General features: G+C 41.9%; 1 protein-coding gene across 1 annotated transcript in view; it reads right to left on the reverse strand.

Annotated features, from left to right (window-relative positions):
* sema3bl (sema domain, immunoglobulin domain (Ig), short basic domain, secreted, (semaphorin) 3bl) overlaps positions 1-24,972 on the reverse strand; it is a gene marked incomplete at its 5' end in the record, with an annotated part of 65,597 nt that extends 40,625 nt beyond the window's left edge. Inside the window, 2 exons of the mRNA XM_030056334.1 lie at positions 15,325-15,387; positions 24,778-24,972. Coding sequence (XP_029912194.1) covers positions 15,325-15,387; positions 24,778-24,972 — 258 coding nt within the window. The remainder of the gene's footprint in view (positions 1-15,324; positions 15,388-24,777) is intronic.
* Between the last annotated feature and the right edge of the window lie 626 nt (positions 24,973-25,598).

Here is a 25,598-nt window from a genome sequence, read left to right on the forward strand (position 1 = left end):
ATTGCACAAAGGCGAGGTCGTGGTGTCTCTGTGGTTTTGTCACCGTGCTGGTTGCTCTTATGGCCCTGCACTAAGGTCACCGACACAATTACTATTCAATGACTGTATCTGGTCAATTCAGGATGTCTATTTAAAAGCTAATTCTTCCACTCCACTGCTGACATTTGTTTTGGATGTGTTTCGTGGTGCTTGGGGATGTGGGACTAATGTTGCACCTAAATAACCATGTAAACTCACAAATAAAAACATCAAAATCGAATTTAAGAAATTTTCACGCTTCAGCAGGAACCCTGTTTTGCACAGATGCAGGATGTTAACATTATGCTTATGCATGCATGCACACACACACACGCACATGCACATACAGCGGAACAGGGAAGGGCAGTTAAATAAATCAAAACACACAGCGCAACAGTAACTGTCATGCTAATGCAGATAACTTGGCTTCAGGGGTTTGACGGGAACAAAAGTGAATTCTTAACAAAGTTTATTGATCCCACATGTTTGCGATGACGGCCAAGAAACGAGTTTTTATTAGATAAAAATGCAATGGCCTCAGAGACCTGCACATAATGTCAGCATCTTCAGTTTTTAGCCAAAGTGACACGTTAATGTTGTAGAACAAGTTTCCTCACACGAGGGTCAAAGGAACCAAAAATGAACGGATGCCAGTGTGAAAAATGAGCCTGGATCGTATTTCGTTTTGATGCAAGACGGGAGTTTTGTGGCACTGTTGCGTACACGAGGACGCCGATGATAACTGAGAGCCCTCGCTGGGCTTTAGTAAATACGCAATGAGAGATCAGAGGCCATTACAGTAAATTGAGAAACAGAGGAGACAAATTGAGAAAGGCAGAGCAAAGAAAAAAAATAAAGTGGTTTTGAGAAAGACACGACTGCATGACTCAATATTATAGGGATGCTTTTATTACCACAATTATGTTTAGAGCCTTGCATCTACTGCTCTGTGGGTTTAATTTAAATATTTTAATTGGTCTTCATGTATTAATTCACGGGAACAACTCTGATAAGATATGAAAAATACAGACAATTAAAAACAGCATTCAGCACAGAGACAAAATAGTGTAAATAATAGCTGATAGAAACAGAAAGTAACCATGAATTTACATGAATCTTTCTTTTTTCATGTTGTTTGTAGATACAGCCACTCCCAAAAGTGGATGTGTTCCCATCAGTCAAGTCACATCAGTCAGATTGGAAACATAAAACGAGCTGAACATCAGAACATGCCGTGCGGCTCCCGTCTGCCTCCAGCAGTGTGCTGGCGCCCGGTGGACACCGCAGCTCTGGACACAATGGCTGCGTGTCCGCCCCCGACACACGCGATGCCGGATCAAAGCCGCCAAAACACTGGACAATAGCATGTATCCTTTCCTCATTAACTCCTTAATATACTGAGATCTCATGTATACAAGACACAAGACACTGTGGCAGCAAGCCCACACAATGCAAAAAAAAAAAAAGAAGCTCAAAGTGATGATTGTAAAAGGCTGATGGAGGCATTCAAACACAGATAAAAGAGAGCATAGAAGAAGCGGCGAGTGAGGAAACGAGCCGTGTCGAGGCGTTGCTGCGCTAAACGGGAGTCCAGAGGAAGCCGAGGCCACGACTGCTTCCTTCTGCCCGGCTTCAACAGCAGCAGCTGATAAATCTGGAGTCAGCCGAGAGGAAGGACCGCGGTCAGGTGTCACTCGCCGAAGCTCACGAGGTCAAAGTCATAGAGTCGATAAGACTGAAGTGGCTAATTATGGAAAAATATAAAGGACTTCATTAAGAAAATACCTACTTTTCCCAGAATCTTGCGACATAATCCTATGGCAACATAAGTGGCCCACGCTTGTTTCTGTTTGCTGAATTGTTGAATGTTTTTTTCTAGTCTGCTTCCTAGACCCTCACCTCACTAACTTATATTTTTTGAATATTTTGTTTAATGGTGTAATTTATTTATTTACTTATTATTATTATTATTATTATTATTATTATTATTATTTAATTGTCTTATTTTACTTTATTTTATTTTATTTATTTATTTTATCATTATCTATTTATTTTTCTGCTGCTACTCGTATAGATATGTTTTGGTATATCATCTATGTATGATATTTCCTATTTTCTAATTGCTGAAAACAGTAAAAATACAAGTTAAAAAAAAAAATAAATAAGACTGAAGTGGCTGTATATGAGCCGTCTGAGCCAATGAGTGTGTTGGTGAAACTGGCCTGTTTGGAGGCCTGTGTTGTTGGTGACGGGGCTAAATACTAAGATTGCGGCGGTGGGAAGATATTCACTTTTTCCAGAACAATGAAATTATGGAATTACCGCACAACACTTTAGTAAAGCCGTCCTGTTATTAAAACCCTCCTCGGCTTGGCTTGCTCGGACTTGTTTCCGACACACACACTTCATTCTGCTGTAGGTCTTCAGCAAGTTGCATGCTGGTATGTATGTTCTGTAAACTAAATGCCGGCTGAGCCAATGAAAACAAATATGTCTCTAATGTATCTTTCAGGAGGTTAAAAGGCCGGTTGGGGTGCAAATTGCTCTCTGTATGTTTCCTTTTGTCTTTGTGTGTAATGTATGCATGTGTGCCTCTCAGTGTGTGTGTGTGTGTGTGTGTCCAATGCATATGTTTGTTTGCCTTTTGTGTTATCTGCACATGTGCCTGCATGCCTGATTGTTAATTTGCATGCATGATTTTTAATTGGTATGCATGATGTTTAATGTGTATGCATGGCCATGCGCATGCATACTGGTCTTGTGGTCTTTCTGAGGGTGTGTGTTGTTTGTGAGCGTGCCTGTTTATCATTTTGTGAGTGTGTGTGGCCCATGTCCATCCCTACAAAGTCGCCGTTGGCCACTCAGGCATTGTTGATCATTTCCTCAAGTGCTTCTAGTCAGCGCAGGGTTGATGTAAACCATGTCACTGCAGTACGAGAAACGGTTTACATGACGATAATATTCCTCCCTGTGGGCTAAACAAAACCATATCTGCAACAGACTAAACAACAAAACACATTTACATTAAAACGCTTTCCATTAAAGCTGAAATTGCTGCTAATTATTCAGATTTCAGTGATTAGAGCGAGGATGTGACATGTGAAGTCGGAAATGTGCTGGGATTTCACATTGCTGACATTATTTACCAATTTGGCAGGGCTTCTTGAGCCGTTTTGAGGATTTTCGACACCCATCTGTTTGAGGAGAAACTGCGCTCTGGTATTTCGCCCTGATTATTTTCCACCAATTAGCGGGGAAAATATGGCTTAATCCTGACAAAGTCTTGCAGTATTTATCTCCACCCTGTTGGAATCACTGAGAGCGAGAGTGAAGGAAAAAAGACTGGAGATCAGATTCCCTTTTTCTGCTGCACTCCAAAAACTCTCCAAGTCATTCCGTTTCATATTCAACCTCAAAATATTGTTTTCTTTTAAAACAAGTGAAAAAATTATGCAAGTAGGATGAGATAATCCCAGTTGTTTCCAATGCAGTTTCACTTGTTACAAGATTTGTTTCTCAGAACAACTATAAATATGTTGAAACAAGGCAGAAAAAAAAGCAGATCAGCCCGCCAGGATCAAGAAAATGACACTTGATACAAGAAAGTTCATTTAACATGGGGAATACTGGATATTATCTCATCCCACTGGCAGATTTTTCCAACTGTGCAAATGAAAACAAGATTTTAACACTGAATATCAGGCTAAATGGCTTGTTCAGATGCAGATTTTTTTGTGCAATGAGTGTGTCTATTCTTACAGAAGTGTGAGTGGCCTGGGAGGTTTCTCTGCTCTGCTTTTGGGGGATTGTCTAAAAGATCTGTGTGGCCTGGAAGAGCATAGCGTGAAGTTAGAGGTCTCCGAGAAAAAAAAAGAAAAGAAAGAGGAAATACAGTTCGTCTCTGCTCTCCCGCCCTGGAAGGGTTTTAGAGATCTGTGTGGTCTTTGTGAGATTAAATGGCAGGAGGGAGTGGTGCTTACCAGAAAATAAACTGCTTTTATTAAATCGGCTTTCTACTCTCGGGGAGTAGCTTTAACACATCCAGCCAAGGAGAGAAAATGGAGAGACTTAGTCAGCAGCATGGGTAGCCAGGATCAGAGGTACCGGTGCAAATGGGTTGGCAGTGTTCGTTTATTAACCATTTAATTATCCAGGGAAAGTTGACTGACCGCAAATGACGTTTCCCAGCAGCGCCCGGCTCCCCATTCACACAGTTAAACACACACACATCTGGAGCCTTCCCAGTGCAACCACAGTCCCCTGTCATGGGAGCTAAAGCTGCTATGTGTAGCGTTTTGACATCAACAAATCATTCTGACGTTAGCTTTGAAATAGAATAGGTGGCGAATAGGGATAAAATAATTCATTCTTTTCACCGAGGCATTAAATATGAACTCTGCCGCTCGGTCTGGAAATAAACCGAATGAATCGCTCTGATTTTGAGCCTGATTAACCGCTTGGATTGATTCATGCATGACTGTTAAAAAAAGGCCTGATGTTGTGTTGACCTCGCTGTTAGGTCAACACAACATCAGGCCTTTTTTAATACTGAATACTATGAATTGAAACATTTTTGTCAATAATAGTTTTGTTTTTTTGTTTTTTTTGGAAAAATATAGCCTAACATTGCACATAGTTTCCCATCTGATGTATTTCATGCACTCCAACCCATTGGAAACCTATTTTTTCCTGCTGTATTTATGTGTGAGTGTTAATTAATATATCTACCAGGGGCGAGCGGTCATAATAAGCTGTAGAATGCAGCGCATGCCCAAGCCCTTCAATTAAAATCTTTAAAATGTTGGTCTCCTAGCGTGTCCTTTTATAATAAACCTTATTTCTATCATTTTGGTTGCAAACCGCTGCCTATATACACGTATCTATCTCAGTTTGCTAGCAAAATGCTGGAAAGTTGACAGCTTGACGCGCGCATGTGCTCTGTGATACCGAGTATTTACAGTAGTTTAGTAGCCGGTGTTTCCTGTACGTGGGCGTTTTGAATGGAAGATAAGCCTTCTGTGAATCAGCTTTTCAGAAGACGCATGCGCAACACGAGCAGCTACGTAGCAGCTCGCTTGAAATGTTCAGCAGCAACTGCAAGTCATTCACTTGACAGCTAGCTACCGTTAACGTCGTTAGCTGGCTAGCTAGGACGGGAACGTTAACATTAGTTTGTTCTTTCATCTGCATCGTGCCAATCAAAATGGGTGAAAATACAACTTCAGTTGAGTAACCTGGCATGTTTCATCGATTTAGGCTGTTGCAGGTGTTATGAAAAAGAGGTGTTCTCTGACGTTTATCACTTTGGTGTGTAGCCTGATGGGCAGTTGGCATGTTTGTGTGTCATTTCATTGACCATGTAGGCTAGCTGGTGACATTGCTGTGTGTTTTCACCCCGTGGCACGTCCCAATAGTTCCCATCTCATGGTAAATTCCAACATTTTGTTGGTAACACTGTGAGCATGTTCATGTGTCATTTGCTTGACTCTGTAACTGGTTATTACTGCATCATCCAGCCGTTCTAATAATTTCCGCTTTCATTTACACTGTAAATTGCAACACATTGTTGTTGATAACATTGGGGCAAAATGCGCACGCGTGTCTATCAAAATCGAATTGTCGAGTTGATATATAGTTAAAAACCATATTATGCGTTTTTATTAATAAATAAATGCCCAAAAATGTTCGAGCTCAAGCCCTCGCAGGCGCTCGCATGAAATTGGGACCACAGCATGACTACACAAAAACGTCACCGCTCGCCACTGATATCTACCATGAACAAACAAGACCATCTCGGAGCAAACTGCCCACGTCTAAGCTGAATTGTACAGTATGTGGCACGAAATTGCTTCATGGTACGATTGCGACGTTGCTTTACAGCACAAAATGGGAAGGAAATGCCATCCCTCCGGCTCAAAATGTCACTAGAACTTGTCCCAGTTTCTCTCAGTAGCAGATGGTGAAAGGAGTTCAAGGGAGAAAAATTCAGTGGAAAAATCATTGGCAACATGATTATTCTTTTAAGTAGATCAAAAGACAAAACCTTGGTCTGAAGAGGCAAAGGAGGCGAGGCCAGACAGGAAGGGAGTACGAGGAAGATACAGGATTTATGGGAAATATGGTCTTAATTTGACAAAACACACTAAGAGCACCAACTGCATGAGACAGAGCATACCGATCACTGAAATCACAATCTCAAATGTTTTACGGTAAGCACCACACGGTCTCACAACCTGGCAGTGGTGCATCATCAATAACAACGCGTTGAGCACAATTAGGAGTTGAGAAACTTGCTCAAGGGCGAGGAACATGTCTGTCATCCAGTTTCGTCCCAGATGGTGATGTGGGGATTTGAACCGGCAACATTCCTGACACAAATGTGCAGCGTACACTTTGGGGGACCGAGAGGCGCTGATGACAAATTATGTGACGGCTGAAATGGCCAACATCCTGCGTGCCAGCTGGACGAGGGAGAAGTTAATCAACCAGTGTCATGGATCAGGAGTGAAGAGCGAACATGGCTGTCAATAAAAGCTTTAATGGCCAAACATTTTCTGTGAAATTGCGTCGACCCGGGCAGGGAGAGCCGGGCTTGGAGCCGCAGAGCGGATTCCAGGATAAACAGCCGATAGCCAGCGGAGAGAAGTCAAATTCTGTAACACTAACAGGAAACGAGGACCAACACACTCGTGCATGCACAGATACACACAAATACAACAATACAGCACATGCGCGCACACACATAAACGCATGCACATGTACACACACACACACATAACGAAGCCAAACAGCTGGGTGAACTGGCTGATCCGAGCCTTTGGTCTCTGCAGCTGTTTAATCCTCAAAAGAAATGCTTTAAAGTTCATTTTACTGATCGGCAGGCTTAAATCGAATCGGCGACTGCACCGTTTTTCGCCCCCGTAACCAGATATTCGTTTTAGAGCGGAGCACAGCGGATACGTGCTGGGGTTGTACTGCGAGTTTACCAGCTGCAGCCCAAATTTACCAAGATTTTATGGTGGCTGATGTTAAATTCCCACCCTGAGTACATGAAGAGGAGGAGGAGGCGGCCAGAGAATGACCACACTCTGTCTCAGTGCGGTCTTCGGTCTCCGCAGCATCTTTTTCTCATTAAAATGAAGCACAAACAACGAGGACTCATAAAAGAAGTGCTGCTGCGTAGCTCCGAATCTGGAACACAAGTGTATTACTGCACTGCAAGTCACTCTGCATGGACGTGTAACAGTATTATATTGCATGAAATAGACTTACAGACTTAGAGACTTTGAGATTTTTTAGGCCAATTTAAAGAGATTTTTTTTCCTTTAAATGACATTATGTTATTATTTAAATGTGTCAAAGGGATACAGCAAGTTTTTTATATAAGACTCGCCTGTTGGTCTGAGCACATATAAGACCTAAAGGAACGATGGGAGACTCAACATCACATGGTCTGGTTGCTGCAAAAACACTTATTCTGATATTTTGGAAAGGGTCAGTCATTACAAATGCGTGCTGCACAGCCAGGCTTCATTCAAACATGCAGAATACCCATACACCAAATATGCCCTCTCCGAATTATAGGAAAATGTGGATAAAATTATTCTAAATATTTTCTGTTTGATGTAATACTGCAGCCATGAAACAACAGCAGCTTGGGTTTGAATATTTCACTGAACTGAAACGTGAAACAACAGCGGACACAGAAAATGTATGTTACACTGTGGTACAATAAGAAAAAAAAAAGGTCTTTATCTAACTTTGAGGATAGTTTAAGGGGGAAATTTAAGGGGGAATCAGAGTTCACAGGGTTAATTGTGACTCCTGGGGAAGGAGGGAGGGTCATGGAGCTGGAGATGTGCTATGTTTATGCCTATTGTTGTATGAAAGATTATGTCTCATTTTGAGGTTTATGTTGCTGTAAACTGTAAACTGCACTCTGGACGTGCGCCGTGTTTTGGATGCATGTTCAGGGCCTGAGGTTAGCCCTGCTTGTTGGTATGATTATATATATATATAAGAAGCATGAGGAATGTCATCCCTCCCATGTATGTAAGACGCTGCTTTGCAATAAATATATCTGAAACAGATTTGCCCGTTGGTTGACTTACAAAAAAATCACCGATGGGATGATTCTGATTAGAGCTCAACGTAGTGCCTCATGCTGACACACTGCAAAAAAAAAAAAAAATCTACGTCTTTAAGAAGGTATTTGGTCTCATATTTAGTCTTTCAAATCTTGCTTCTTCTTAAAATCTTTTTTCTTTAAATCTGCCAGTGAGATGAGATAATCCCACTTGTTTTCAATAGTTTCACGAAGGTTTCTGAGAAGTGTCACAATGGTGGAACAAGGCAGATCTGTTCACTAGAGCAGGGTTATCCACAACCCAGCCCTCAAGGCCCGCCTGTCCTGCAGGTTTTAGTTTCAGCTCTGCTCTTGCACACCTGGTCCATTTAAGGGCTTCATGCTGATTGGCTGAAGCAGATCTACCTGAACAGGGCGTGCAGGAAGATGCGTGGGCCTTAATTGGGTCAGGTGTGCCAGAGCAGAGCTGAAACCAAAACCTGCAGGACAGGCGGGCCTTGAGGACTGGGTTGGGGATAACCCTGGACTAGAGGATCAAGAAAATGACAGGATTCAGGAAAATTCTTGAAGCTGATTGGAAATGGATTGGAAATTATTATTTTTTTTTTACCTCGTTTGAAGAAAAACAAGATTGAAGAAGTGGAGAGTTTATTGCAGCTCACCTCAGCCTGACATCATGTTAAGAGATGACAGGAAGTTTTTAGGCATACAAAGTTTTCATTGAGTCCCCTGCAGATTTACATTATTTATTTTGTTTTTGAATTTTGGCAAGAAAACCCTCTCTCTCTCTCTCTCTCTCTCTCTCTCTCCCTCCCTCCCTCCCTCAGTCACACAATAGCCCCAAAACTTTTTGACTTTCCACTTTTGGCCTCTACTGTCTGTGTCCGACTCGGTTATGTTAAACACACACAGACAGCAAACATATGGGATGAAACTTACATGTGTGTGTGTTTGTGTGTGTGTGTGTGTGTGTGTGTGTGTGTGTGTGTGTGTGTGTGTCACCATGGGATGGAAGGCCAGTCCATCTATTTTTGTGTGTTTTAGAAAACACGAGAGACGTGAAGGAATGCAGAAAGATATCTGTGTATCTCTGTGTATCACTCACACAATTACACACACACACACACACACACACACACACACACACACACACACACACACGGGGACAGGCACTTTACAACTCTTTTGGCACGAGTTAGATAGAGTTTCACAGAGCCAACTTTAAAACCTGTCTCATAATATATTCTGACTGCTCCTCTCCACTATGGACACTTCGGTAGCTCACACACACACACACACACACACACACACACACACACACACGCACAGTGCTGAGAGCTACGAGTAGAGGAAACACCTAATAAAACTGATATAAGACACCCAAGCTTCACCTGCCACTTCAAACACTGTGGTTGAATACTCACCTACACACACACACACACACACACACACACACACACACACACACACACGTTCTAACCCATTCCAGATGGAGAGGGCTGTCAGACTTTTTGCCATCAGCACAAGCCACAGCAGAATTACAGCTCTTACATCAGTGTGTCTTCATTTTGTGTGTGTGTGTGTGTGTGTGTGTGTGTGTGTGTGTGTGTGTCGGGGAGGGGGGTATGCAAAGCAGTAATTAGCGTTGGTGTGTATTCTGAGCATCACTGAAGCCACTGAGCCTCGTCTCCAACAGGGACTGATGAACAAAGTCTGAACACTTCAAAGACCCTCCTCTCTCTCTTTCTTTCTTTCTTTCTTTCTTTCTTTCTGTCATCCTTTCCTTCCTTCCTTCCTTTCATTCATTCTCTCTTTTCTGTCTTTTGTTCTTCCATTCTTAATTCCTTCCTTACTTTTTTCTTCCTTCCTTCCTTTCTCTCTCTTCCTTCCTTCTTTTCTCTCTTCCTTCCATCTTTTCGTCCTCTTTCTCTTTCTGCCTTTCTTCCTTTCTTTCTTTCTGTCATCCATTCCTTCCTTCCTTCCTTCCTTTCATCCATTCTTTGTTCTTTCATTCTTAATTCCTTTCTTTCTTTCTTCCTTCCTTTCTCACTTCCTTCCCTCTATTCTCTCTTCCTTCCGTCTTTTCGTTCTTTTCTCCTTTCTTTCCTTCTTTCTTTCTTTCTTTCTGTCATCCTTTCCTTCCTTCCTTCCTTTCATTCATTGTCTCGTTTCTGTCTTTTGTTCTTTCATTCTTAATTCCTTCCTTACTTTTTTCTTCCTTCCGTCTTTTCATCCTCTTTGTCTTTCTTACTTTCTTTCTTTCTTCCTTCCTTTCTTTCTTTCTGTCATCATTTCCTTCCTTAGTTCCTTCCTTCCTTCCTTTCATCCATTTCTTGTTCTTTCATTCTTAATTCCTTACTTTCTTTCTTTCTTCCTTCCTTCCTTTCTCACTTCCTTCCTTCTATTCTCTCTTCCTTCCATCTTTTTGTTCTTTTCTCCTTTCTTTCTTTCTTCCTTTCTTTCTTTCTGTCATCCTTTCCTTCCTTCCTTCCTTCCTTTCATCCATTCTTTATTCTTTCATTCTTCTTACTTTCTTTCTTCCTTCCTTTCTTCCTTCCTTCTTTTCTCTCTTCCTTCCATCTTTTCGTTCTTTTCTCCTTTCTTTCTTTCTTCCTTTCTTTGTCACCATTTTCCACCCTTGTTCTTCCTGTAAGTCTTATGTTTTTTTTCCTTTGTCCCTCCTGCCTGTGGTCTTAAAACCATCACCATCATCATCATCATCTCCATCTTCCTCCTCTCACTGTGTCGTTGTTTCTTCCTCGCCCCTCCGGCTGCTCACATGAAGCTGAGTCACCGCTCAGGAAGAAGTAAACAACGCTGCTGTGTGTTGACATGAGCCTGGGTGTCCGTTCAGTGTGTGTGTGTGTGTGTGTGTGTGTGTGTGTGTGTGTGTGTGTGTGTGTGTGTGTGTGCGCGCTGCTTTTCATCGCCTGTTTTATCTTCAAAATCAAATCAAAGCAGTTCGGCTCAGATTCGCTGAAAATAACTCGAAGACACGACGGTCTGTTCAGAAGCTGGGAAACGTCAGCATTTTGTTTATTATGAAGGGAAAATCAAAACAGTAACACTTTGGGATATTTTCATACATAAATGGCCATTTTGCCTCCGTCCACATGTGTATTGTAACATGAATATGAGTTTTTACATGAGCTGTTCTGAAGCCCCGGGGGCCTCTGGTGGAGCTTTCCCAGTCAAACACACAGGAAATGATGCGTTTTACATTTTCAGCCACTGCAACAGTTTGTTTGGATTAAATGCACAGCATGTTCACGTATTGCCAGGTTTTCATTGTATATTGTATATTCCAGTTTCCAGGCAGGAAGTACATACATACCTACATAAGCCAAGCCGTACGATGAAGTTGGGTAAATCAAGATTTTAGATGGAACACAAATTGGTCCAGTTGTGAAGTTTTCTGTGAATTGTAGGAAACTGTATCTGATAATACGTCAGTGAGCCACAGCTAAAGCATTTAGTCAGGAAGTCAAGTTCGCCCAGAGGCTTTGTTTTCTGCTGTGTTTTTTTGTAAACCAGTGGAAAACCCCTGCTTGTTTGGTTAAAGCTATAATCTTGTGATTTGCCAACATGCATATGTCCATATGTTCTGTTTCTGGGTTCTGAAGCATATGGGCTCTAGTGATCTAAGCGCACAGTCTGAAGGACATGGGACATTGTAGAGGCGTGTCCACATCCACTTTTGCTTTTTTAATGGTGGAAAAAAGGGTCGCTGCACCAGACGCCTGATTCAAAAGGGCTGTACTTAGTCTCTTAATTATTCATTACAGTGTTTGGGGTGTAACATCAGCAGCAACAGCAGGACTCCACCAAAGTTCCCTGAGTTGTGTGGAACAAGCAAAAGTGTATGTGTGTTGTGCACCCGCCTATGTAAAACAACAGAGAAAACTGCAGCACTGACTTCAGACCTGGTTTTTGTTGGTCACTCGCTTTCAACTGCCCCATAGATAGTAATGCAGCAACAATGCACCTGACCACAACTCACTTTAAGACTAACACACCCACGGGCACTCAGATGGACACAAGGGCATTTGCTATTTACAGAAAATGGGCACCGGACAAAGAAATGACAACTACATCGGTTGGAGACTTGCATCGTGCTTTGGCGCCGCTTTGTGACATAAAGCTCAATATTTACGCCTGACCTCACAAAACCCAAAAGTGGGAGGTTACGAAGCATTTGATGAGGATGATGAAGGTGGCAAAACCACAGAGGAACTGGATAGTTGGCATGAGCAGTGGTAGCCACCACAATTTCCAAGACAATTTCCTCCTGGAGAAATTCAAAATCCCAGGGGAAACGTGTCGCCAAAGCCACAAACATTTGGATCTCAGTGGTTGCCATTCTAAAAGACAACAAGCTTTAATTTCTTCTTTTCTTCACTTTATCTGCCTGCATCAACCCTGGACCTCAACCTTAATATATTCAAGGAGACGTAGTTGCTCTTAACTAAATATACTTTGCCAGTTCTCCCTCATTTTGAACTCATCCATAATTACAAGTGCACCATCCCCCCATCTGTGTTTTTCACTTCTCTGTTCATTGCCTCTCCTCCCTTATGTGATGCTTACAGTTCATTACAAGAACGCTCTCCTCCCTCTCATCTCGTTCCCTCTCCTCCTTCGTGTCATTAAGGCCTTCATTAAGAGACGCACTCCTCCCTCCTCCCTCCTTCACTGAACCACTAAAAGTCTTCATTTACACCAGCGAATCTCTCCTAAAAGCTTTCTCTTTCCGTGGTGCTTTCTCTTTTTTTTTTTACATTTTCCTCATTAGGACTTCTTTCTTTATTCATTTAGAGAGCTTTCATCCCCTCTTCCCATGATGGGCTGCACACTTTAAAGATTTCACTATGATCATTAAGACAGAGCGTCCTTCACTCTACTTTTGCAGACTTCATTACAGATAAAGTTTGCTTCTTCGCTGAGCCGTGAAAACCTTTTTAAAACAGTGTGCTGCACCTTTTTTTTTTGGACGGCGTGCGGGGGAGGAGGGACTGCAGCGCCGCTGGATGGGAAACTGAAGTGTCAGCACAGCATAACATGGCTCTAAACTGTCTGACTTTGCTGTTTTTACTGTATACTTATTCTGTTATAACGCTGGAGGCACATTCTGCAATTACCATCCACAACGTATATCCCAGCTGGGGAATGCTTTTAACAAAAGTGCCTCGCAGTGCAATGGGTGCACATATTTTTAGCATCCTGCCTCAAATGAGACCGAAGCTAAAAACCTCACAAATGCACCACTTCAGTCAGGGATATTACCTTTCCAGTGTGTCTGCTGCCATTAGAGGGATGAATTTAATGGTTTTAATACAAATTTTAACCAGAATGAAGACTTATTTTTTGGACAAATTGTGCTTTTCTTGTTCAAGTAAGCACTGTAAGTATAAAGTATTATAAGTACTGTAAGTATACAGGTATGTACTCTAGTAAATTGTTAACTTGACATGTCTATGTGCTGGTATTATAACAGAAAACAGGACGCAAAGTGCTACTGTAATAAATCTAAGCAGGACTTTTTTCTACAGAACCTGAGACAGTTTCTTGGATTTCTCTCTACAGGTGAGCACGACAGGTAACATTCATTTTCACAAAAAGAAAAAAAGATGCACAATTTAAATGCCATATAATGTTTATATTGAAATCAAGGCCTCATGAATCCAAATGAAAGACTATGCAATGACTTTTAAGGCCTATAAAACTGGATTTTGAGACTGTTTAAGACACCTTGTTTTCTTTTATACTCTTTCTAGTTTTTGATATGGATTTGAAAATATCAACAAACACACTAACATGCTCCCAGAAATGTATTTGCAACCCAGAAGGTCAAGACATTATGAGTCTCTTATGGTTTGTATTATATTTTGATATACTGTAATTACATTTGTTTATGGATGTGCATGCTCTCCTGGACCTTTGTTTTGTTTTTTAAACCAATCCGATCTCTCTGTGAATCAAACTCTCCTGACCCGTGAAGATAATCTGATAACAGCGTCCAGTTGTCAAAACCTTTCTTTCGTGGGCCGCTCGGTGATTTCAATTTTGCAATAAAAAAAAATAATCATCATACCTCTTCACTTAGTCTCTCCTGATTGAATTAGAGTCATGCTGGACTCATCAGGCCACATACAACGAAAATAAAACCACATTGTTCAAGAGTCTATTTCAAAGTCTGGGGTCAAGACCTTTTTATGTGGGACACAGGAATATTTTATGAAGTTTATAAATTTGTTCTGTGATGTTTTAAGGTTATTTTATTGCTGATTCAGTCGCCTGATCTCGAACAAGACTGTATATCAGATAAGTTTTTAAGGTTAGTGTCCGTCATAAATCACACTTGTCTCCTGTTTGGCTTCTTTCACTCTAAAGATTCCCGACTGAAATGAAGTGTCTGATTCTGTTTCCCCTCACATGGCACACAGATGGGATTTCTTCACTTCTGATCGGGACGACGTGGCGATATGATACTAAACCTGATCCCGAGGCATATGCCACCTACACATGATGTGTATACGAGCCCTGAAACCAGATTTTGTGAGCGTTGCCATGACGATATCTCTTTCACCTGAGACAACTGCTGTGATATTTGCGCCATGGAGGCCTGGATGAGCCAAAATTCAAAGAAAATACTGGTCATTGTGCTTGTGTATAATTTTAATTTATTTAATCTATGTACTCCAATTATATAGTAATATAGTAATGTAATAATATAGTGATTCTAAGTTTCAAATGAGGTGTATTTTGATTATTTTGTTGTTTTCTTCTTCAACTGCATGACTAATTAGGATACTATCTCGTTATTGTGTTGGTCATATCTTTGTTGTACTTTTATTTTATGCTGCCGTCTTGGCCAGGTCTCTCTTGCAAAACTTAAACTTAAACGTAGTTAAATAATAGTTCATAAAATTGCTCAGAACATGCAGCAGAAGCATAGTAACGAAAACCATCGTGACACCTCCTGTCAGTCTTTTTGACACATGCTATCAGACGCGGGTTATACTCCAAAACAGAAAAACCCTGACTGAGTGGTGGATTAAATTTATCAAGCGTGGATTAAATTGATGAATATTAAATTTATCAAGCATTATCAAACAAAGAGTGAAACATTTCAGAAGTACAGGTGGAGAAGTTGGAGGAGGGCAGGGAGACAAACTGCAGAGGAAGACGACAGCTGGAGGATTGAACTGTCAGTCTCTCACCTGTGGGTCCTTCCCCCTTTGAACACAGTCCTCCCTGTTGCCTGGCAACGGCGGCCAATAGATCTGTGAGAGGAGAAAGAGAGAGAGAGAGAGAGGGAAAGAGAGACAGTGAAAAGGAAAAAGAAAGCGATGATTAATGACTTCATAACTTTGAAATATTGCAAACATTCACTTTAACCAGCAACACTGTGAAATGTAATTGCAGCGTGGGAGGTATATAAGCTTTATGTGATGCTGCTAATGCAATAAAAAATCAATATTGAGCCCAAGTGCTGTTAAACGTGGATTATTCTCCCCGCAGAGTCTACCACAAAGTAATTAGAAGTGTATTGAGCGAGGTGGGCTTTGAGGGACAAGGATTTGGAACGAGCTTCACGAGGCTTCAGAGTTTACACGTCGATGGTTCTGGTTTTAAGGCGAGCGAGGGCCGGACGCCCACACACACACGGCTCGATGCTGAGATTACAAAACTCTCTTCGGCACTTCTCCGGCGCTGTGAAGGCGTCATGCATCCATAACTTGTTGCATCACATGTGGGTTTTACACGCCAGGACTTAGTTTAAATATTCATGAAATAAAGTATTGTGTTGACAAATTTCTCAACAAAAAATACCTTCCTTTTGGCCAGAACAACATGACTGCAGGGTGAAGCTGCTTAGAAAAGTGCAATACTAATAATGAGATGCATTTTTCCCACCTTTAACACTGTTTCTCCTACATGTGGTTACTCAAATGCTTGGAGAACAAGAGTATAATGAGGATGATGCAGGTATATGTGACTTCAATTTAAGACTTTTTACTGTCAAAGTGCAAGAGCAAAACACACTCAACAGGTCTAACAATAACTAAGTCTAAAGAATAATACAACTGGAAGAAAAAAAATGAAAGTAAAACAACAGAGCACTGGCACGATGCTGAGAGAGGTTTGTGCCCAGGTATGAATTTCGGTCTTGGACGCTACACAAAGGGAAGTTCTGCTCAACCAGACCAGAACATAAGAGAAATCCTTGTGTAAAACATCTGGACGTTAAAATATCTCCCTTCAACTTTCAACTCCGGTTCTCACAGTTTAGATCCAAGAGCTCTTGATTAGGAAAGCCCCTCTTTTTTTCCCCCCCGTTCTGCCAAATCAACAAGGAGGAAAGGTGAATCAGAGATAAGCATAAAGGAAAGCTTGGACCGAAAACAACATTTTCACACTGGCTTTTTTCTGTCTCGCCACATGAAAAAGAATTCAGATTGTCGTTGATGAGGAAAGCCCGAGTCTGTCTCGGTGTTTAGCTCCAATAAAGTGAATAATGCTGAACTTCTGAGCAGACTAGCACAGGGCTTATCGGGGACAATGAGTCTTTGTCTGATCCAGGAGGAAACTGGCTTTGCTTTGGCTAACAGACAGAATGGAAACCACAGGGGAAACAAATGGTCCTGACTTCCATTAAGATGTCTGATTGTGTTCAGTGTGTCGGTCATGTGTGCATGTGAGGCTGGAGAGTGTGTGTGTGCGTGTGTGGGCACGAGTGCAGCCATGATGGTGGCGTCACGGCCGCGCAAAGTGAATTGAGATGGATAAAGTGATAGCAGCAGAAATGAAAAAGCGAGAGAGAAAGAGCGAGAGCAGAATACGAATTGAGTTGCGGAGACAAGTGGATGTCTGTTTTCCCGCAAATCTGAGCCACGCTCGCCCTCGTAACACACTGAATTTCATCTCACCAGCAAAAGTTCGAGACAGATTTCACCCCCCCTCCCTGGTAATAAATCACCCTTTATCACAGCCAAGCCGAGTACACCACCCATAAATCAGGACCTGTCTGAAACCTGGCTGGCATGTAAATCTCTAACACATAGCCATTTTTATTTAAAGCCTTGTGTGGATAAAACATGTGACTTTGGAAGGCCCTGAAACTATTTTAAGCCATCTAAGCGGGGATGCATGTACAGTTGTGGAGGGTGAAACCGCTAAAACTCCGATAATCCGCCTCTTTACTCATGAACTTAAGCTTACCTATATTTTTTTTTACAACGCTGTAAATTGTTATGGTATAAATTTCATAGCATATATGAGATAAGATGAACTGTATTCAACTCAAAATGGATGTTGGGTGGTTGCAGCTGGCAAGAATTGAATATAAATAAAACATAGTGAGGATTACTTATGTTTTCTTCATGGTAATAGAAACTATCTACTGGCTGGAGGGAATTCCTGCTACTGGATATGTTAACTTGTGATGTATGTAGAGATATTTTCAGTCTTGTAAACATCATATTACGCAGCACTGGAGAGACATGAGTTCCACAAAAGGTATTGAATTTCCTAGAATTAAAAATATATACTGTTTTATTGTTATAATACTGTTTATAATACTTTATTTATAGCCTAAACTACTTTACTGCAACATGCTCATATTCAGCACTTTAGCAATGTATTAGAAACTACTGGGGACTTGCTGATTTTAATGGCGTGTCTCTTTCAGGACAGACAGCTCTTGCCTCACACCGTCTGGAAGAGTCTGACTTGTCGCTGTCTAAACGTTGGCTCGCGGTGATGTGAGTGGAGGTGAAATAAAAACTGGAACTCGCTGCTTTATTTTATGTGTTGTCGACTCGATTGCCTGTCATTTTGTAAGGATTTTTAAAACGTGTGCTCTGAGGGGGGCCGAGGAGCAAAGAGGCCTCAAGAGGAGCCTCGAGCGAGGAAACACAACTGCATCCGTCCTCCTCTTTCCTGTTTGACTGGGCCACAATGCCTGAGATGTGACTGAAATGAGTGTGGTCCTGTCACACTCATAATCTGGTTTGAACAATCAGCATGCAGCCTGATACATCCCTGATGCATGTTAATATACCGTGAAATCAGGGTCTGTCTAACGCCTGGCTGGCAGCGCTCTGAGTCAATGTCACGCTGCAAGAAATATAGTCATCATCCACCATGTTCCTTCCTCCCTCTGTTTAACTGTTTCTTGACACTTCATCACGACGACTCCAAGTGCACTTTACTGTAAAATCCACCCTGAAGCATTACTCACCTACGGTCTTCCTTTGAACTTGAACAATGTTGTTTAGTCTTTTAATCACAAATAAGTCAGTCTGGAGCCAGGAAGAAGAGAGCCAGGATGTTCACTTTCCATGTGTCCATGGAACAAATCTCCAAGAGGTATTCAGTCCCACTTTTAGTTCAAACAGAAATCGGTCGTAAAACTTAACAAAATGACAGCTCCTTGGATTAAGCAGCATCTTCAAAAAGCCACGAATAGCACAGTCCTGGAGAAACAAGCCAAAGGCAGGGAGTGATGCTGTATCAAAATGACTGTCTTTGTTCAGGTGCCAGCCACTGCGAGATAGATCAAAACCCCTGCTGGGTCTGGTATGCACGACACTTTCAAGCTCACACCATATCGGCTTTTCTCCACGCAGGGCTCAGACACGGAAACACGTCACACGGCAGGTACTGGTAGGTTTCACTGAAAGAATTACAAAATGAAGACGCTGGATTGGAACGTTTTAAGAACCTTTCCACTCTTCAAATCCTAAAAATCACAAAGAGACAAAACCCTAATCCTAGGTGAAAAGCTTTAAATGGCAACACACCCTGTGCTGTATCATCTCGTCACTTTTTGGAGAGCAAAGTGTATTCCTCTGAGGCCAGACCTTAAGCTGCGCTAAGCAAGCTGGGCCAAAAGCCATCTCCAGAGTCATACCAAGGAAAAGCACAGTAAAGCAGATACACTGTGCAAAACCCAAGACTTGGTAAAATAAACCAGTTGTCTAAGCACACTGAAACATATGAAAGAGTCTTTGTTAAGCGCCAGCCACATCTGCCAGCCAAGCATAACAACTGTGAGTGTTTTATATACAATAATCAAAGATGGCATATCGAATACCAATCATATCTGTTTATGTTCCAGTAAGGAGCAAGAGGAATATTTACCCCACATTGTGAAACATTTACATGAGCTAAATCAGTATTTGCTTTGGTTTTTCCTGGGTAATTATCATTAAGGGTATTGATCCATTTCCCAGATTCGATTTGATTCGGTGGGTATTGGACGGAGTTGCCGGCGTGGGCTGAAACACCCTGGACGCATTGATTTAATAGCACCATTTGACTTGTATTCAACCAAACCCCCATTAGAGATTTTACTACATGGTTTGTTTGTCAGATTTATTGGGGAAAGTGTGGTGAGGCAACAAGGTTTTTGCAGACTGGATAATGTATGATGTGGTGGGCAGAGGCTGGGCTGGCAAACTGCAGGCTGGTGTGATTGATTTAACACTGGGTATTTATCCTGGGCATTAAAACAGCAAATGCTTTCCATGACATGTTTTCTTTCGCAGAACATTTTTCAATCAGATTTGCATTAAGAATTGAGCAAAAGCCATGCACACACACTTTATGGACAAAAATACTGGCCCACACATCTTAGTCACTGAATTCAGGTGTTTGATTCAGTCCCGTTGCCACAAGTGTGTAAACTCCAGCAGCTAGCCATGCAGTCTGCCTTTACAAACATTTGTGAAAATGGCTCGTTCTAAAGAGCTCACTGAGTTCCAGCGTGCTGCTGGAATAGTAATGTAACAGGAAGCCACCTCTGCAACAAGTCAGTTTGTGAAGCTTCTTCCCTCCTAGATTTTCCACCATCAGCTGGAAGTGGGATTATTGCAAAGTGGAAGCGTTTAGGAGCCACAGCGACTCGGCCACCAGGGGGCAGCACCATGTAAAGTTGCAGCGCCAAGGCTCATAATGCGTAAAAGTTTCCGACGCTCTGCCGCCTCAGTACCTGCAGAGCTCCAAACCTCCTCTGGCATCAACATCAGCACAGAAACTGAGCGCCGGGAGCTTCATGGCCGAGCGGCCGCATGCCAGCCTCACATCACCGAGCACGACGCCGAGTGGCGGACGGAGCGGCGTAAAGCTTTACGCCGCCACCGCACTCTGGAGCGGTGGAGACGTGTTCTGTGGAGCGACCAATCAGGTGTCTCAATGTGGCGGTCTGATGGACGAGTCTGGGTTTGGAGAACTCCAGGAGAACGTTCCCTGCCTGAGCGCATTGTGCCGACTGTGCAGTTTGCTGGAGGAGGGGTCACGCTGTGGGCTGGTGTTTCTGGGCTCGGCCCCTCAGTTCCACTGAAGGGAAATCTTAACGCTTCAGCTCACCGAGACATTTTGGACAATTCTCGGCTTCCAGCTTTGTGGGAACAGTTTGGGGAAGGCCCTTTTCTAGGCCACAAATGCAGGAAGAGGCCAAGACAATCGTCAACTATAATGAGCACAAAATCTTCCCAATATGATATCATGGAATGGTTAAAAAAAAAAAAAACATAATAATGTTCATGGTCATGTTTCTTGGATGATTTTATTTTCCCCGCACACATTTCTGGACAGCACATTTTCTCAAGGACAATTGATGAAGACTAAAGGCTGAAATCGTTTTGTCCAAAAATGTGAGAGGAAAAAAAAAATCATGATGTGAGTGCAACTCCATTCCATACCTCGTGATCTAATACATCAAATAATGAACCAAAAGTAAATGCACGGTGGTAATTATTAGATTTCATAGTAAAGAAAAATAAAATCATATCCAAACAGCTTTGGAGACTGTTTGGAACTGATATCAGAAAGATCCTATAATTAGGTTTCTGAGTTCACAGGGCGATGATGGCAGCAGCTACGGATGTCATCTCAATTTTACCGTTATTGCTTTATTTAGACCAATTTGCAGCATTGGTACATGTAGTCATGGCAACAATTCAACATCAAAATGTCTGCTAGGGCGGATGATTCCCGGGTTGAAGGAAGGCACAGGCTGTCTTCGTTCCGTCTGTTTTCTTTATCTTTCCACCTCTTTTCAGCACCAGTTTATGGGATTTTTGGCGGACGTGCACCTTATAAACCGCTCTTTCATTGCGCTGGCAGAGCGGCTCCGCTGATAGATTTCCCAGTGGCTGGCTCTGGCAGAGGCGTGGGCGTTAAACTGTGAAACGCTTCCAACAAACTGTCCCGCATTTACTGTAAAGATTTAGAGGAGTAAGAGAGGAGGATCGTCGAGCTTCATTTGTGATCAGCGGCCAAGAGAGAGCTGAATGAGAGACGCTCGAGAGAGAGAGAGAGAGAGGGATGAAGGGGAATTAAAGGAGCAGATGAGCACGGCTCTATTTACTTCAACTCTCCTTTCACTTTATCTTGTCATTTGTCTCCTCGACCCCCCACGCATGCACACACACACACACACACACACACAAGCTACCACATGCACAAGTTACTCATGTTTGCTGCATAAGGCACTACAGCACGTCTGGGATTTCTCTTCTAAAGTTGGAATTATATTTCTTCTGCACTTTCTAGACTCCAGCTGAAAGGAACAAAGATTGCACTGGGCACCCTACAGGGAAGTAAAACATGAATAAAAATGTGCGGCGTGTTCCCCCCCGAAGCCATTCTTCTGCAGATCCACATGTAGATGATTTGGACTCCTGTTTTAATTTAAAAAATGCTCATGGCCCGGGTGACACAGCCTTCCAAAGTAAACTCTCTGAAACCTCAGAAAATATGACAGAAAAAATAAAAGAAACTCAGAAAAGTCTGCTCCCCCAACGCCACAAATCACAGCAAAACTCATATCTACACCTACTGGTGGGACGAATAAATTATCTTAAAGTTAAATTCCACTCCAAAATGAGATGCACATGTTGTTTTTCCTCCGTAATCGTTAACATATCTAGTCTTCGTGAAATTCTGGTGCGGCCTCTGAAACGGGCTGCCGCGGCGCCGCAGTAAATCAGCTCTAAAACTGAACTGCGTCGCATTCTGCGCTGAAATTTAATCTATGATGCATCGTGGTTTAGTAAATCACCTGCAGTTTTTCCCCATGATCACCAGAAACACGAGGAAGGATTAGTGCATGTTAATTAGTAAATTGTTTAAAACTCAAATTCAGATATTTCCTTGTTTATAAGTCATTTCAGTTGTGTGTTTACGTTGGAATATGGACAAATTACATCTCAACAATTAACCGGGGCAAAATTGCATGCAGCTGTGGTAAACATATACATAACTGGTGTAACATATGGCTGTATAGAAAACTGTGTCAGATATAAACTTGCATGTAAAGGCTGGACACAGGCGGCGCAGTGATACATGAGGTAACTCAAATACTGCCACATGGCCGCATAAACACCTTGAAAAGCATGATGTCATTCAAAAATCAAATACCCGTCATTAGATTTCGAGCCTTACAATGAACACTAGCGATGTTTTCTGACATATCGGAACATTTTACTGGATATGATAATTTTTAATTTTGTAATACTGAGCAATCAGCGTCAGGTGGCATTTTTTTCACCACATTTGAAGAGTTAAGTTCTGAAATGGGACATCCTTGCAAAATGATTGGGTAGTAAACAACTGGAATAAGTTATAATACGTATTAAGTGATAGCAGACAACTGAAAACCGCGGCTGCCAAACCGGTGCTGCTTTTACAGTCTGGAGCTTTTATTGTAATGATACTGAATGATTTTAACCGGAGAGACCTCCTGATGCTGCCTGTGATAACACCGCTTAGTGGAAGCAGACCTCACACATGAATCACTTCTTATTTAGTCTCCTATCTGTTCTCTGCTCTCTCTCTCTTTCTCTCTCTCTCTCTCTCTCTGTCTCTCTCCCTCGCTCGCTCCATGTTAGCCAGAGGCAGGGTGTTTGATGACAGTGGAAATCTGTTGCACCGCAGTTATAATGGATCTGACTTCTGGATCGTGCTCCATTTGTCTTCATGTCTTTCCGGTGAGCCAAAGCAACTGTAACTCTCACAGCCCGAGCGCCGCCTTTGACACGTCTTTAATAACACGCTGATGAGTAGCTTAAAGGTGACATACGTGGAAAAACACGGCTAATTTACGACCGGCTGCGCTTTTGCAGGTGTTCCTGCGGCGGGAGAAGGAGCGATGTCTTACAAACGGTCTGGCAGAGGAAGAGAGATGTAAAACTGTATTGACATTGGAGTCAAAGAGTTGAAACAGCGCTGCTACTTCAGAAAGATTTCACTCCAGTGTGAGCATTTATCAAGAAAATGACTCAAATAAACCAAAGGAGTAGCACATACACAGTGGATGAATCCATTAGTTATTGCCTAGAATCATGTTTTTGCAAAAGTACTCATGGTTCATTTTCACTGCCATGTAAAAGCTGGGTCGCTGCTCTTTGTGCATGCAACGCTCTTTATTTTAATGATATTTTAAGAGACCGTTTTCACTGACGGTGCACCAGCAGGAGTTTGACACAAAATGGCGGTTTGAGGGAACAGATTTATGGTCGATTTACGACAGAAAGCGCCTTTACAGGTGTTTTGCAAGGATGGAATGTGTGGAAAAAAACACAAAACCTCTTCAGATAAACGCAGAGATCCCTGCCCTGGAGTAGCACTTTGTGGTATCATGTCTGCCGGCTCCTCAGTAGCCCTCCAACTGAGAAATGCTCCGGCCTTTTCAACATGATACTTATTGTATTTTTACCTTAATAATGGAAAAATCAATAAAGAGCTGTATCAAAAAAAGAAAAACAAAAAGGCAAACTGCAGGACATCAGTGTCAGCTAAATCAAAGTGGAGACTATTTTTCAGACCTTCACATCGATCACCACAGTGGGAGGGAATCATTATATATTAAATATGATTATATACCATCTAAGGTTATTTTCTTACACAATGACTATGTAATGAAGGTGATTGACAGATGAAGTTTATGGAAGACCTGTAACTGAAACACCTGCCACTATTTTTTAAAAAATTGAAGTCGCTATTTCATTTTTAATGCATTGCCCAAAGTATTTCTCATGTATATAATAGATTACTGGTAACATTACAGTACAGTATTTAGAATATCATTAATCATTACTTTTGAAGGAATACTGCTGAACCACTGGGTGTACAGAGGTGACAGTGGTATCAAACATCTTGTCTCAGCCTGAGCAAATCAAAAAAAGTTTTTTTTTTTGCCCAAAACATTGGAGTATCACTTTAATAGTTAACAATTTTACATGTATAGCGCTTTTTAAAAAGTTTACAAAGTGCTTCACAGGCAAACATTTGAAAAGCAAAGTAAAAAGTAACACAGACATGGTGTAAAATGTACACTATACAGTGTAGAAAAAGTATAGAACATAAAAATGTAAAACTACACCTAAACTATAGCACTACGCATGAAGATAAAAGGAAAATGTCTTTAAAAGCAAGAAAAGAGAGAAAGGAGAAGAAAAGGGTAGTCTGTAAAGGTGTGTTGTAAAAAGACATTTGTAAAGGAGATGCATATTCTTCAGTGCCATTATAAGTGTTCTATTACTAGCACTCCCTGTCCACACATAAGCAGCTTGTCTGTGAGGATGTATAGGCCTTGGCAGAACTGTGGAACCAACACAGAGGTCAAACTCAAACCTGACTGTATTTATTTTCTCCGAATCACTCACCTCTTTGGACTCGGTGCTGACAGGGCCCAGCGTGAGAGAGTAGAGAACGTCTTTCCCTCCGAGGAAGAGGCGGTCGTGGTACTCGTCCAGGAAGACTGCGGTTAGCGAGAGCTGGCCGTGGTGGCCGCTGAAGATGGACGACCTGTTGGTGGACAGCAGGTCTGCACGGAGACGAGGGAGAGGTGGCGGGACGAGAGATGGATAGAAAGACAGCGTAAGACAGAGAGAGGGGTAAGAGGGAGGGGAAAAAAACAGATAAATTAAAATGTTTTATTTGCAGTGTACTTTCAGCAAAGACAATTCCCATTCAGCAATAAAGCGTAAAATCAAAGCAGCATACCACACAAACGAGAAGGTCATGACAAACAGTAAACTGACATGAAACATAGAGATATGTAATAAAACTAAACATATTAAGACTATGGTATTAAGAGTAATGGAAGGAACGTGGGATAAACATATAAACACAGCCAAATAAAAAGGGGGGAAAAAAGAAAAGAGATGAAAGGGAAAAAAACAACTTAATGCCAAATCAATAAAACCTAAATTATTGTGGAGAATTACCATAGATTTGCTCAGTATGTGCTCAAAAAGAGGCTTATGATGAAAGCCCAAACAGATCTGTTTCTTATTGTGTATGTGCAAAGGTTGCTGTGGGGCCAGGCTTCCCACTGTGTGTGCATGTGTGTGTGTGTGTGTGTGTGTGTGTGTGTGTGTGTGTGTGTGTATGCTTGTTTTTGCTACATAGTGAGGACCAGAACATGCTTTTGAGTCAGGAAAGTGAGGACATTTTGGCCGGCAAATTGAGTTTTGAGGCATGT

This window comes from Myripristis murdjan, chromosome 7 (assembly GCF_902150065.1).
Source record: "Myripristis murdjan chromosome 7, fMyrMur1.1, whole genome shotgun sequence".
Lineage (NCBI taxonomy): Eukaryota > Metazoa > Chordata > Actinopteri > Holocentriformes > Holocentridae > Myripristis > Myripristis murdjan.